This window comes from Vulpes vulpes, chromosome 16, assembly GCF_048418805.1.
Source record: "Vulpes vulpes isolate BD-2025 chromosome 16, VulVul3, whole genome shotgun sequence".
NCBI classification, from domain to species: Eukaryota; Metazoa; Chordata; class Mammalia; order Carnivora; family Canidae; genus Vulpes; species Vulpes vulpes.
This window is the reverse complement of record NC_132795.1, coordinates 41,364,006-41,376,821: the sequence shown is the minus strand read 5'-3', so window position 1 is coordinate 41,376,821 and position 12,816 is coordinate 41,364,006. Positions and strand designations below refer to the sequence as shown.

Below are 12,816 nucleotides of genomic sequence, written 5' to 3'. Positions count from 1 at the left end.
TAAAAATATATATATTAGACCTAGAGTTTGGGAGGTAAACTAATGAGATACATAGAAAACTAAGCAAATTTAAGAATCATGCAGTTATTAGCTCTAGGAAAAATACAATTTTCCATTAGAGAAGAAAATAATTATATTTATGGCCATGTAAATACTGAGTATTGGTCTAACAAAAAATATATACTTACATTGGAAGGATGGGCATCAGGGAAGGGTCCCACTTGTGCTAGAGATTGGGGAGGAAGAAATAGAGCCTAATCCTTAATTTCTATAGTGGAAAGTTGATATTCTGACTTGGAAAAATCAAGAAAAGCAATATAAGGCTAATAATTAAAAGCATGGAGGTAAATATAAAAATATAAAAATTAACTTTAATCCGCCTAAAAGTGGTTGCATGTAAAGGGGAAGAAATGACAAGGTACATCTTTTTGTCTTTTTTAAAAAATATATTTTATTTATTTATTTGAGAGAGAGACTGAGCAGAGAGAAAATGCAGAGGCAGAGGAAGAAGAAGGCTTCCTGCTGAGCAGGGAGCTCAATGCGGGGCTCGATCCCAGGACCCGAGGATCATGACCTGAGCTGAAGGTAGGTGGGATAACCAACTGAGCCACCAGGGCGCCCTGAAAAGGTACATCTCTCATAATTAATTTTGTGGGACCAACTCTGTAAACATTGAGAATTTACAACCTTGTTAAAATTAAAAATGATTTTAAAATATAATTGCATAATAGACATGCATTTAATTGAAAAACATTGTATCTATGAATGACATTAGTCACTCCTGATTATAATTTTTATTAATTCCCTTGCACAACTCCTAAGGAAATATTTTTTAAATGAGTCCACTAGGGCACCTGGGTGGCATAGTCGGTGGGTCCCTGACTGTTCGTTTCTGCTCGGGTCATAATGTCAGGGTTGTGAGATTGAGCCCCACGTCGAGCCCCAAGTCAGGGCCTGCATTCAGCAGGGAATCCGCTTGAGAATCTCTCTTCCTCTCCTTCTGCTCCTCTCATTCATGGTCTCTTTCTAAAATAAATAAATCTTAAAAAAAAATAATAATAGGATGCCTGGGTGGCTCAGCAGTTGAGAGCATCTGCCTTTGGCTCAGGGTATGATCCCGGGGTCCCAGGATCGAGTCCCACATGGGGTTCCCCGCAGGGAGCCTGCTTCTCCCTCTGCCTGTGTCTCTGCCTCTCTCTCTCTCTCTCTCTGTGTCTCTCATGAATAAATAAAGCCTTTAAAAAAATAAATGAGTCCACTAAAAGAAGTGCAACAAATGTGCTCAGGGCCTAGTTATAATTAGTGCCACATAAAGAGCTAAATTATCATCTGGAATATCACTCTGCATTTCAAATAATATCCTAGGGTAAAACTAAGCAACATACAAGTTAAGTTTCTCTTAAAAATGATCAAACATTGATATTGATTTTTATTCCATTCCCGAACAAGAGTAGAAATTTATTTTATTTTTTTTTTTTAAGATTTTATTTACCTATTCATGAGAGACACAGAGAGAGAGGCAGAGACACAGGCAGAGGGAGAAGCAGGCTCCCTGCAGGGAGCCCAATGTGGGACTCAATCCAAGGACTCCAGGATCACACCCTGGGCTGAAGGCAGGCACTAAACCACTGAGCCACCCAGGGGTCCCCAAGAATAGAAATTTAGAGAATTTGATTGTATGAAAATAATAGGTATAGATAAGAAATAATAGTTATCAAAAACATTAAGCAGACTCTCCAACAAGCATTGCTTCCCTTCTTCAGCCAACTTTTGCTAATCCCTGGTTGTTCAGTCAGCCTGTGTTGAGCCGTCCTGGTGCTTCCTGGACACATCCCATCTCTGCATCCAAGCCATCACTCTTCAAGTCTCTCTCCCCCCTACCTTGACCCATTCTTTATACACCTTTGGGCAACCTGATATGAATAAACTCATCTTTTTCTCTGGGTTTAATCATATCAAAATGGTTCAAGAATCTCGCAGCCCAGGGCTTCACCTGGGAGGGGGTCAGGGGGAGGGGGTGTCTCTGGTCTTGAGACCTGGCTCTTGGAATTCCCGGAGCTGAAGTCCTGGAATCCTGTAGGCCTGAAGAGTTAAGAAAAATCCTAGAATGGCCAACATGAAGGAATATACTAAATAACAGAAAGATATTCATGCGATCAACTGTTTATTGAGCACGTATCATGTTCCAGGCATCGTTCCAGGTGTTTGGCATGTGGGTATAATTAAGAGTAAAAGACTGCCCTCCTGCCTATTGGGACAGTGAACTGGGATGGTGTGTCAGAGATGGAACACAGTAAGAGGGTGTGCGCACGAGGAGGAAAGGGCAGCCAGTGAAGGATCTCAGAACCTGAACGGAGAGGCTCTAGTCCACGGTGTGGCCGTGTTAGGAGGTTGGTTACATGCAGACAAATTGATCAGATGCATACATGTACTAAAGATACATGCTAAAGCTTTTAAGGACAATGGAAGCTAGGTTTCTCATGTGAGAGAAGGGAGTTAACATGGAAAAAGGGTAAACCAGAATGAACCCTGTGGTGTGGTGTGGAATTGGAATTGGAGACACTGACATGAATTCAATATAAATATAGTGATAAATACTGTGTAAATACATATATGCTCTAGTTCTGTCCACTGGTGGGGCCTGGAAACAGCGACACTCTAGCGCCTAGATCTTGTTCTTTAAACACCATCATCCAGAGGCGCCTGGGTGGCTCAGTCTGTTAAGCATCAGATTCTTGATTTCTGCTCAGGTCATGATCTCCGAGTCACGAGATCAAGCCCTGCATCTGGCTCAGTGCTCAGCAGGGAATCAGCTGGAGATTTCTCTCCCTCTCCCTCTGCCCCTCCATGTACACTGGCTCTCTCTAGAATAAGTCTTTAAAGATAAATAAACAAACAAATAAAAACCATTGTCCACTATGAGGAATCGGTGCTCTTTGGAGAAATGGCTGATTCCAGGGCTGGAGCAGGGAAAGAACAAGGTGAGTCTTAGAGCATCCTATGCCAGAAAATAAGAAAGTGCTCAAGCATGATGGGGACACATTGAAATGATGCAGAAGCTAGCTTGCAGAGAGGCTCTACTGGCCAACTCATGGACAAAGTGAACATCAAAATAAATGATAGTAATGGATTATAATTCACTATAATTGGAACAAAATAGGAAGCCATGGGTCCATACTGATACAATAAATAAATGCATGAATTGCAAGTTTGCTAAGGAACAGTCTCAAAGTACCTTACTTTTTCCCAAATACTGCACAGTGAAGGTCACTTGCAGACATCACCTTGATCAAATGACCAAAGTAAACAGCATCAGTAGTAGAACATGTCAAAACTGCACGCCACCTGAGAGGACACAATGGGAACATTACAGTATCACTGCTTGGTATTTCTGCCAAAGATGCACAACCTAATCTAATCAAGGAAACATCAAGGGGTGCCTTGGTGGCTCAGTCAGTTAAATGTCTGCCTTCGGTTCAAGTCATGGTCCTGGGGTCCTGGGATGGAGCCCCTCATTGGGCTCCCTGCTCAGCGAGCTGCCTGCTTCTCCCTATCCCTCTGCCTGCCGCTCCCCTTGCTTGTGCTCTCTCTCTGTCAAATAAATAAATAAATAAATAAATAAATAAATAAATAAATAAATCTTTAAAGAAGAGAGAGAACATCAAAACAATTTTAAGATGTTTTGCCATATAACTGGTCTGTGGCCTTTAAAATTGTTAAAGTTGTTAAAGTCAAGGAAAAAACACTGAAGACATGATCCGGATAGAAGAAAACTTAAAAAAAAAAAAAAAAGGCAACCAAATACAACACATAATTCTGAATTAGATCTTTTTGTTGTGAAGAATTTATGGGGAAAATTGATGACATTGAATGGGATCTAATGATGAGGTGGAAATAATGTATCCATGTTAACTTCTGGATTTGGGTGATGTTTTGAGGTTATGTAGGAATCACACACTGAAGGATTCAGGGCTGCTCTGGCACCAGTTTACTCTCAAACTGTTAAGAAAAATTAAGGCCTTTGTACTGTGATTGTAAATCCTGGAGAAAATTGAGTTATCTCAATGTCTTTAAAAGGTGGGGAAAATCTATTATTTTATGAGTTATATTTCAGCAAGAAGAGATGAAGAAATACATAGGTAAAATACGTAGTCTGTCAAATGGATACAGGCTTGTGTACTGGGGCATGCCCTCAGTTAGAAACTCGATAGCAGGGCAGCCTCAATGGCTCAGCGGCTGCCTTCAGCCCACGGTGTGATCCTGGAGACCCAGGATCAAGTCCCGCATCAGGCTCCCTGCATGGAGCCTACTTCTCCCTCTGCCTGTGTCTCTGCCTCTCTTTGTGTGTGTCTTATGAATAAATAAACAAAATCTTAAAAAAAAAAAAAAAAAAGAAAGAAACTCAATAGCAGAGGGAAGGCCAGCCAAGGACTGAGAAGGAGCAATCTGTGAGGTGGGATGTGAATGAGGAGAAGCTGAGGGAGAAAAAGTTTTCTAGAAGTATGACATGGTTCACTTTGTCAAGTGCTGCTCAAAGTTCAAGTAAGATGAACAGAGAGCAGGGGGTCACTAGAATTGGCCCAAGGAGTCACAGGAGGAGACCTGAAGGAGTTTTCAGCTGATTGAGGACAGCAGCCAGGTTAAGAGGATTTGAAAAGAGAATGGGTTGTTTGTTTCTTTGCTGTTGACTTTAATAAGTTCTTCCAATCCAATCATGAAATGAGCAGAAGACATGAACAGGAATTTCACCAAAGGAGACTTCATGGCCAACAAGCACATGAGAAAATGCTCTGCATCACTTGTCATCAGGGAAATACAGGTCAAAACCACAATGAGATACCACCTCCCCCCAGTGAGAATGGTGAAAATTATCAAGAGAGGAAACCACAAATGTTGAAGATGTGGAGAAAGGGGAACGCTCTTGCACTGTTGGTGGGAATGTGACCTGGTGCAGCCACTCTGGAAAGCTGTGTGGAGGTTCCTCAAAGAGTTAAAAATAGACCTGCCCTACGACCCAGCAATTGCCCTGTTGGGGATTTACCCCGAAGATACAGATGCAGTGAAACGCCAGGACACCTGCACCCCGATGTTTATAGCAGCAATGTCCACAATAGCCAAACTGTGGAAGGAGCCTCAGTGTCCATTGACAGATGGATAAAGAAGATGTGGTCTATGTATACAATGGAATATTACTCAGCCATTAGGAACGACAAATACCCACCATTTGCTTCAACGTGGATGGAACTGGAGGGTGTTATGCTGAGTGAAGTAAGTCAATCGGAGTAGGACAATCGTTATATGGTTTCACTCATACGGGGAATATAAAAAATAGTGAATGGGATTATAGGGGAAAGGAGAGAAAATGAGTGGGAAGCATCAGAGAGGGTGGCAAAGCATGAGAGACTCCTAACTCTGGGAAATGAGCAAGGGGTAGTGGAGGGGGAGGTGGGTGGGAGGATGGGGTGACTGGGTGACAGGCACTGAGTGGGGGCACTTGACGGGATGAGCATTGGGTGTTATACTATATGTTGGCAAATCAAACTCCAATAAAAAAAAATATACAAAAAGTCACACACACACACACACACAAAAAGAGAGAGAGAGAGAGAGAGAGAGAGAGAGAATGGGAGGGAGGGGCCCCTGGATGACTCAGTGGTTGAGCGTCTGCCTTTGGCTCAGGGCGTGATCCCAGGATCCTGGGCTCCCTGCGGGCAGCCTGCTTCTCCCTCTGCCTATGTCTCTGCCTCTCTCTCTCTCTCCGTGTCTCTCATGAATAAATAAATAAATAAAATCTTAAAAAAAAAAAAGAAGAAGAGAATGGGAGGTGAAGACATGGGGTCAGTGTATAGGGATCTCTCCTCCCAGAAGTCAGAATGATATAGGTTAGAGGCTTGTGTGGTGTACGGAGGTTCTTTGTCAGATGCAAAGTTACCAGGACAATTTGTACAATGGCAGGAGATATCCAGTAAAGAGAGAGAGAGAGAGAGAGAGAGAGAGAGAGACTCAGGATGCAGGAAACACCCAGCTAATTTGGAGTAGCTAGAGGGATGCAATCCGAGATTGCCTGTGGAGACCCTGCCATTAGCAGGAGCGGAGGAAGAGACGATGGGCCCAGGGGAGGGTGTGACCGCTGTTGTAGTGGCAAGGAGGGGAGAATTTTGTAGGAGGTTGCTTCCATTTTCTCAGCGTAATGTGAAGCCAGGTCATCTACTGAGAACAGAGAGGGTGGAAGGTGAGTGGTTGGACTGTGTGCCGGGGCTTTGAAGAGAGAGAAAGAGAATAAAAATAGTCATTTTGGAGAGTGGGGACACGAACCAGAAGGTGTGCAGAGAAGCGACTATGATGGCCATGAAGACAGGGCCCATTTAAGATTTGTGGTCATGAAAGTGAGATCTGTCAGAGTGCTTATGGATTTTTCTCCAGCAATATCCAGCTGTTTGGGTAATACAGGTAAAGATACAGGATATATTAAGAGTACCGAATATTTTTTTCGAATACACATATTTTTTTCTTCATAGACACTAGGTGGTTTAAAGAAAGACAAGTTATGAGTTGCAAAGCCTTTAATGATAATGTTTGTATTATTTCTCCAACATGCATAATTTCACACCGGTGGTTAATCAGCAATTATTTCAATACTTGTAAAGTCATTTGCCTCAGGATTTAGTCATAATGCATGCATCAAGGTTAATAAAATCAAAGAACAGCAACAACTCATTTAATCCTTCTTTATATTCCTTCATGATCAGAAAGACGCATAGAAGAGTTCTTTAAAGGGCTAAAATAAATCGATATATAAATTGTCTATTTTTAAACAGTATGAAAGTAACATTTGTGAGAAATCATATAAACCACGGTCACACCTTAGAAAAGCAAAATTCTTAATTCAGGCTGTCTTCAGCTTTAGCCATTTGGCATTCTGCTCCTTTTAAAGCTTTATATTGCCCAACAGATAGTGTTTTTTTTGTTTTGTGTTTTGTGGGATTTTTTTGTTTTGTGTGTGTTTTTTTGTTGTTTTTTTTACTGTTTTTGGAGATGACAACATATAGACGCCTATTCTGCTAGGATTTTACTTAAGATCAGTTTGTTTTAAGACAATCTTTTGTTACATTTTTATAAACTATAGGGGAGTTCTAAAGATTACATCAAGGTTATTTCTTTAAAAACTGAATAAACTGATGATGTATTTGATAGGCAGGACTTTAGATAAGTATTCACCAGCATTTTTTTCTATTAGCAACCTGAAAAATGTTACAGGCTGACTATCAAATAATAAACACATTCGTAAACATGAAGCCTTTTAGAAGAAAGATCATATTTCACTCCTGCTTCTGTTAAAGTGTTATTGTTTGAAAGAATGGTAGTGCGACCTTTCACTCAACTACTACTCCCTTAATATGAGAAAGAGATAGAAGAACTGAAGAAGGAAAACTCCACAGTTACACTCCACAATTCCGAACATACTGAGAGACATCTTGGTTTTCACAGTGTGCTCTCCATGCCACCCTGCAGAGAAAAAATGAAATAAACGGTGATAAGGTTAGAACATAGCTTCATGGTAATATACACACTTCAAATCCACTGGGGTAACAGAATGTTTTACCAGTAAATGGATGACAGGCTACAGATAGATTCAGGTATTGCCATTTATTTTTATTTTATTTTATTTTATTTATTTTTGGGGGTATTGCTATTTATTAAATGGAGATGGGCACACCAAGTATTTCACTTCCCCCCCAAAGCCCTCACTGGAGGACAGGATGCTAAACATAAACATTGATGCATTCTACAACAGCAACTGCCAAGTGCTTTCCACATTTACTGAACTCCAAAAGTAATTTCAAGATAAGACAAGGAATTGGTAGAATGTTGAGAATCTTAAAAGCTCTAGAAATCATCTAAAATAAACTGAAGGGTAAAAGACTAAGATTCTAAATCAGATGAAACAGGTTATTTCTAGGTGACTCATTGTTTAGGGTAAGTGTAAAGCTGCAACATTCAGTTCTCAGTAGCATACTTGGGTCTTTGAAAATCTCTCCCTTCTCTGTTATCACTAGGGCAAAATGGCTGTCCCCCTTTATTTTTTAACTTTTTTTTTTTTCTGAGAAGAGGGCATGGGGGGAGGGGAGGGACAGAGAGAGGAGAGAGAGAATCTTAACCAAGCTCCATGCCCAGCACAGAGCCCAACTTGGGGCTCCATCCCAGGACCCCAAAATCATGACCTGAGTAAAATCAAGAGTCTGACGCTCAACTGACTGAGACACCTAGTCCCCCCCACCTTCTTTAATGCTTAAACATACCATGCTCGAATGCCATTTGGATCTCTGACAACCCTCTTTGCACATGCTACGGCTTGAGTGATGTCATCTTGCAGCAAAGCTGAAAAAGAGGTGGCTCGGAATGAAAATGACTTCCATAGAAATTTCATTTTATTATTTTTTTTAGAATTTTATGTATTTACGAGAGATTGAGCGCATGAGAAGGAGAGCACAAAAGAGAGAGAGAGAGAGAGCATTCGTGTGCATGAGCGGGAGTGGGTGTGTGTGTGTGTGTGTGTGTGTGTGTGTGAACAGAGTGAAAGGAAGAAGCAAATTCTCCTGGCTGAGCAGGAAGCCTGACATGGGGCTGGAATCCAGGACCCTGAGATCATGACCTGAGCTGAAGGCAGACGCTTAACTGGATAAGCCACTCAGGTGCCCCAGAAATTTCATTTTTAGTTTAGATTTAGCCAGCTTTATTTTCTTAGAAGGATGAAAGAACATTACAATTATATTCCAAGAACCCATTTATCTGTGAATATTGGGGGTGGGGATTTTTCTTCATTCCATCCCATTTGGCATGAAATAAAGCATTCTGTTTCTCATTCACCAAAGTCATTGGAAGCTCTGGAATTGTTAATTAATGTGGCAGAGGGTTCTCTTTTTACTAGGTACTGTGAAAATAACCAACCAACCAAAAAAAAAAAAAAAAAAAAACCAAACACAAACTAGCAATTTTTAAATCAGCAGTTCTACTACTGGAAATCTATCCTAAAGAAATAGTAAAAAATGCACCCAAAGATCTTGTGCAAAGATGCACAAGATATTTCACAGCATTTTAACAAAGGGGGATCTGGTGCAAAGATGCACAAGATATTTCACAGCATTTTAACAAAGGGGGAAAAGCAGAACAATCTAAGTGCTTACCAATAAAAGTTGAACCAATAAGTTACAAAACATTAATATGTGGAATTCTTTCCATCCTTTAAAAATAATACAGATTTGTATTTGTTGACACAGGAACAATTTTGTGTGATAAAGAGCAAGCTGTAAAGTGGTATATATAGTACAACTTCATTTTTCTTAATGCGCACATTGCTTGCATGTTTGTATGTAGATACATTTGTGCATAATATAGCTTTCCCTTCATATACATGACTGATACATGTTGGGGAAGAATTTATATCAAGTTACCAGTGGTCATAAATCTCTGAGTAGTAAGGATTTTTATTCCATGATCACATATTATTATATAATACAAGATTTTTAAAAAATAAATTAAAAATAAATTATCTGGATACAAAATATATTCTAAGGCTAATCTTGTCTATTAGGAATTTTAACATTAAAAAATTAGCAATATCAAAAAAAACCCAAAAAGTTTAGCAATACCAATTTTACGATACTTCTCCAGCATTTTATGCACAAAAGATTCCACACGTCATTTCTATTTTTCATACGAGTTCAATAGAATATTTGTTTCACTCCAATTAAACCAACCCATAAATTAACTTGTTAGGTGTAATAATAATTATATAGGAACTGTATTTTCTGAAGATGCAAACTAAAGAGTTGAGAAATGAAAAGTCATCATGTTTCTAATTCATTTTAAAATCATTCACAAAACGCCCCCCATACATATAAAAAAAGTAAATTTGACCAAGTGTTAACAACTGTTCAAGTATGTGATGAGCATATGGCATTGTTTTTGACAAAACATCCAAAAGTCCATTTACGGTAAAGTAATAGATCATTTCAGAAATTCGTGTACATTAGAAAACATGAACTTTTTATGCCATCAACTCTTTCATTTCTAAGGGAATGATGAGGATAATAAAGACTTTCTAGACACTGAAACAGAGTTTTCCTAAGTCCCTGATGAATCTTTCAAGACTTTTTCATTTGTATCGGATCTCTGTTCTCCTAAGTATGACTAGAAGAGCACTGTGCCACCACTCAAGCATCGCGTGTCTTACCGCTGCAGGATATGTGACAGGCATTCACTGCTCTGGGCGTTTTGCCATCATTACACCAGTAGCGGCTATTGATCTGAAATATCCCATAATCAGTGCTTTTGCTTCCGGGATTGTAGTTCGTAGCCCTTGTATTATAATTACTTTCCCATTTGGCCAAACACACCCCTGAAAAAAAACATTTTTTTAGTAAGAAACATCAGCACCACATGATGTATTTCACATAACCATAATCAGTTCTATTTGCTATTCAATTTTATTAATCATTTACCTTATAAATATAAAGGTGTATTTTCCTTGCAAAACCATGTATATGTGTACATATATATATGTTAAGATTTTATTTTTTTTAAGTAATCTCTACACCCAACATGCACTTGAACATACAACCCTGAGATCAAGAGTTGCATAATTCCACTGCCTGAGTCAGCCAGGCGCCCCCAAGTATACTTTAACACTTTTGTTAGTAAATCATTTTACAATACTAACGAACAAGATAACATACGTTTAAAATATTAAAATTCCTGTTTCTTCCATTGCAACTACCCTTCCCCTTAGGCAAGATTTATTCTACAAAGGAAAAATCAACAGAGCTGTTGAGTGGATTTTATTTATTTAAAAAAAAATTTTTTTTTTATTATTTATTTATGGTAGTCATATATATAGAGAGAGGCAGAGACAAGGCAGAGATAAAGGCAGAGGGAGAAGCAGGCTCCATGCACCGGGAGCCCGACGTGGGATTCGATCCGGGGTCTCCAGGATCGCGCCCTGGGCCAAAGGCAGGCGCCAAACCGCTGCGCCACCCAGGGATCCCTTGAGTGGATTTTATAAGTAACTTTTACTCAGACATTATCTTGAATTGTGGAAGACCGTGAAAAATAGTTAATCAACTATGGTGAGCAGGAGTAATAAAACAGTATTACAAGCTGCATTTCAGGGATCCTTATATAAACAATAATTGAGGGGAAATAAGTTCCTACTGCCCCTGCACTGAGAGTTCAACATAGGGTTTTAAAACTTTGCTGTTAAAAATCCCATGTCATGGCAGGGAAATTTAAAAAGAGAAAAATATTCATTGCTCTATGCTGATTACTCTCAGAACCAAGTTCCAAACAGGAAGTGCCTGGAGTCAAGTACCAAGGACTTGACACTCCAGGTTCTCAGATAGATGGTTCAGTCAGCCTAGGTGTGCCATTGAGTCTGAGGAGGCAACTGGCAAATTCAGCAGCACCAGAAGAGTGCAATGGGTGCTGGTTTACTTAGGATGGCATAGAATTTTGCTTTCCATGATATCTGATTCTAAGGAAACAAGTTGATATTTTTAACCATTATAAGTATACAGACCCTCAAAGAAATATAAGAAATCCATTCATTCAAAGCCTCTTTAATATTGTTCATCCTCTATCTGTACCTGTCGAACCATCTGGAAGTAAGAAGAAGACTTAACTTACAGTTTGCCAGGCTGACGCCCTTATAGCCAGCCAGCCCAAGATTTTTCAGAGTTCTGGCCAGCTCACACCTTTCAAAGATCTTGCCCTGGACGGTGATGGAAAGGAGGAGGAGCCCAAGGAAAAGGAGAGTCTTCATGTTGACTAGGAAGCCAGACCGCTAGGCTGACCTGGGAGAGCTGTCCTCAGTATTTAACATCTTTCAACTTCCTTCTTCTCCTACTGGTTTGGGGGCTCCACCCTTTGAGAGATGTGAAAAACAGGAACTGTTTATGGGTTCACTGACTTTAAAAGCTCTTTTTAAAAATATATATTTGAAAAGAGATATTCTGCTTTCCTAAGAATTAACCTACAGGAAAATGATGCAATGGCATTGTTTAAAGACCTGGCTCAGGAAGAATTGGGAAGTAGGATTGTTTCCAAACCAGGAACTGCCTCCTATTTTATATTGAATTTGAGCAACTATAAAGAAAAAAAAAAAAAAACCCTGAATGAACATTTTACACAATGAAAAAGAGCTCTAATTTTTTATTTCGCATTCACTATGTGGTCTTCATCTTTTTTCACTTAAAATTATTTTCTTTCTTTTTCTTTTTAAGGTTTTATTTATTTATTCATGAGAGACACACAGAGAGAGAGAGAGAGAGAGGGGCAGAGATGCGGGCAGACAGAGAAGCAGGGTCCATGCAGGGAGCCCGACGCAGGACTCGATCCTGGAACCCCGAGATCACAACCTGAGCCAAAGGCAGATGCTCAACCATTGAGTCCCTAAAACTATTTTCTATACACTTTCCCCAAAAGCATATGACATGTTACCCGTCATTTTAATGGGCCTATAGCATGATTCCATATTGCTCAGCCATATTCCCACTCTAAATTTTTTGTTGCTATTACACATTTTCTTGCTTTATAAATCAATATTTTACCATTATAAATAAGCCTCATGTGAACAATGTTTGTAACTTTTTGAGAATGCCTTATTTCACATTTTGATCTTAGAACATAAGGGGTCATTATAAAGGAGAGAATTTTATAATCAAACCTAAAGAAGAGGAACAGAATATACGTCACCTGAAAATCTTCTTGGCATAAGGATTATTTTGAACTGAAAGTAACTAAGAAGCAGGTCTAAGAAAG

The 12,816-nt window shown here is 39.6% G+C and overlaps 1 protein-coding gene across 1 annotated transcript; it reads right to left on the bottom strand.

Annotated features, from left to right (window-relative positions):
* Nucleotides 1-6,548: 6,548 nt before the first annotated feature.
* LYZ (lysozyme) lies at nt 6,549-11,915 on the bottom strand. The gene is made up of 4 exons (XM_026001743.2): nt 11,683-11,915; nt 10,235-10,399; nt 8,301-8,379; nt 6,549-7,506 (listed from the first exon to the last, which is right to left on the bottom strand). Exons 1-4 carry the CDS (start codon nt 11,816-11,818, stop codon nt 7,440-7,442), a joined length of 447 nt encoding a protein of 148 aa, XP_025857528.1. The 5' UTR covers nt 11,819-11,915; the 3' UTR covers nt 6,549-7,439.
* Nucleotides 11,916-12,816: the final 901 nt, after the last annotated feature.

Bases quoted from the DNA above. Each gene is read 5' to 3' on its own strand.
- LYZ (XM_026001743.2), bottom strand. From the start codon at position 11,818: ATGAAGACTCTCCTTTTCCTTGGGCTCCTCCTCCTTTCCATCACCGTC. The intron at 10,400-11,682 runs GTAAGTTAAGTC...GTTTTTTTTCAG, and splicing joins GGGCGTCAGCCTGGCAAACT to GGGTGTGTTTGGCCAAATGG. The intron at 8,380-10,234 runs GTAAGACACGCG...CCTCTTTTTCAG, and splicing joins CTGTCACATATCCTGCAGCG to CTTTGCTGCAAGATGACATC.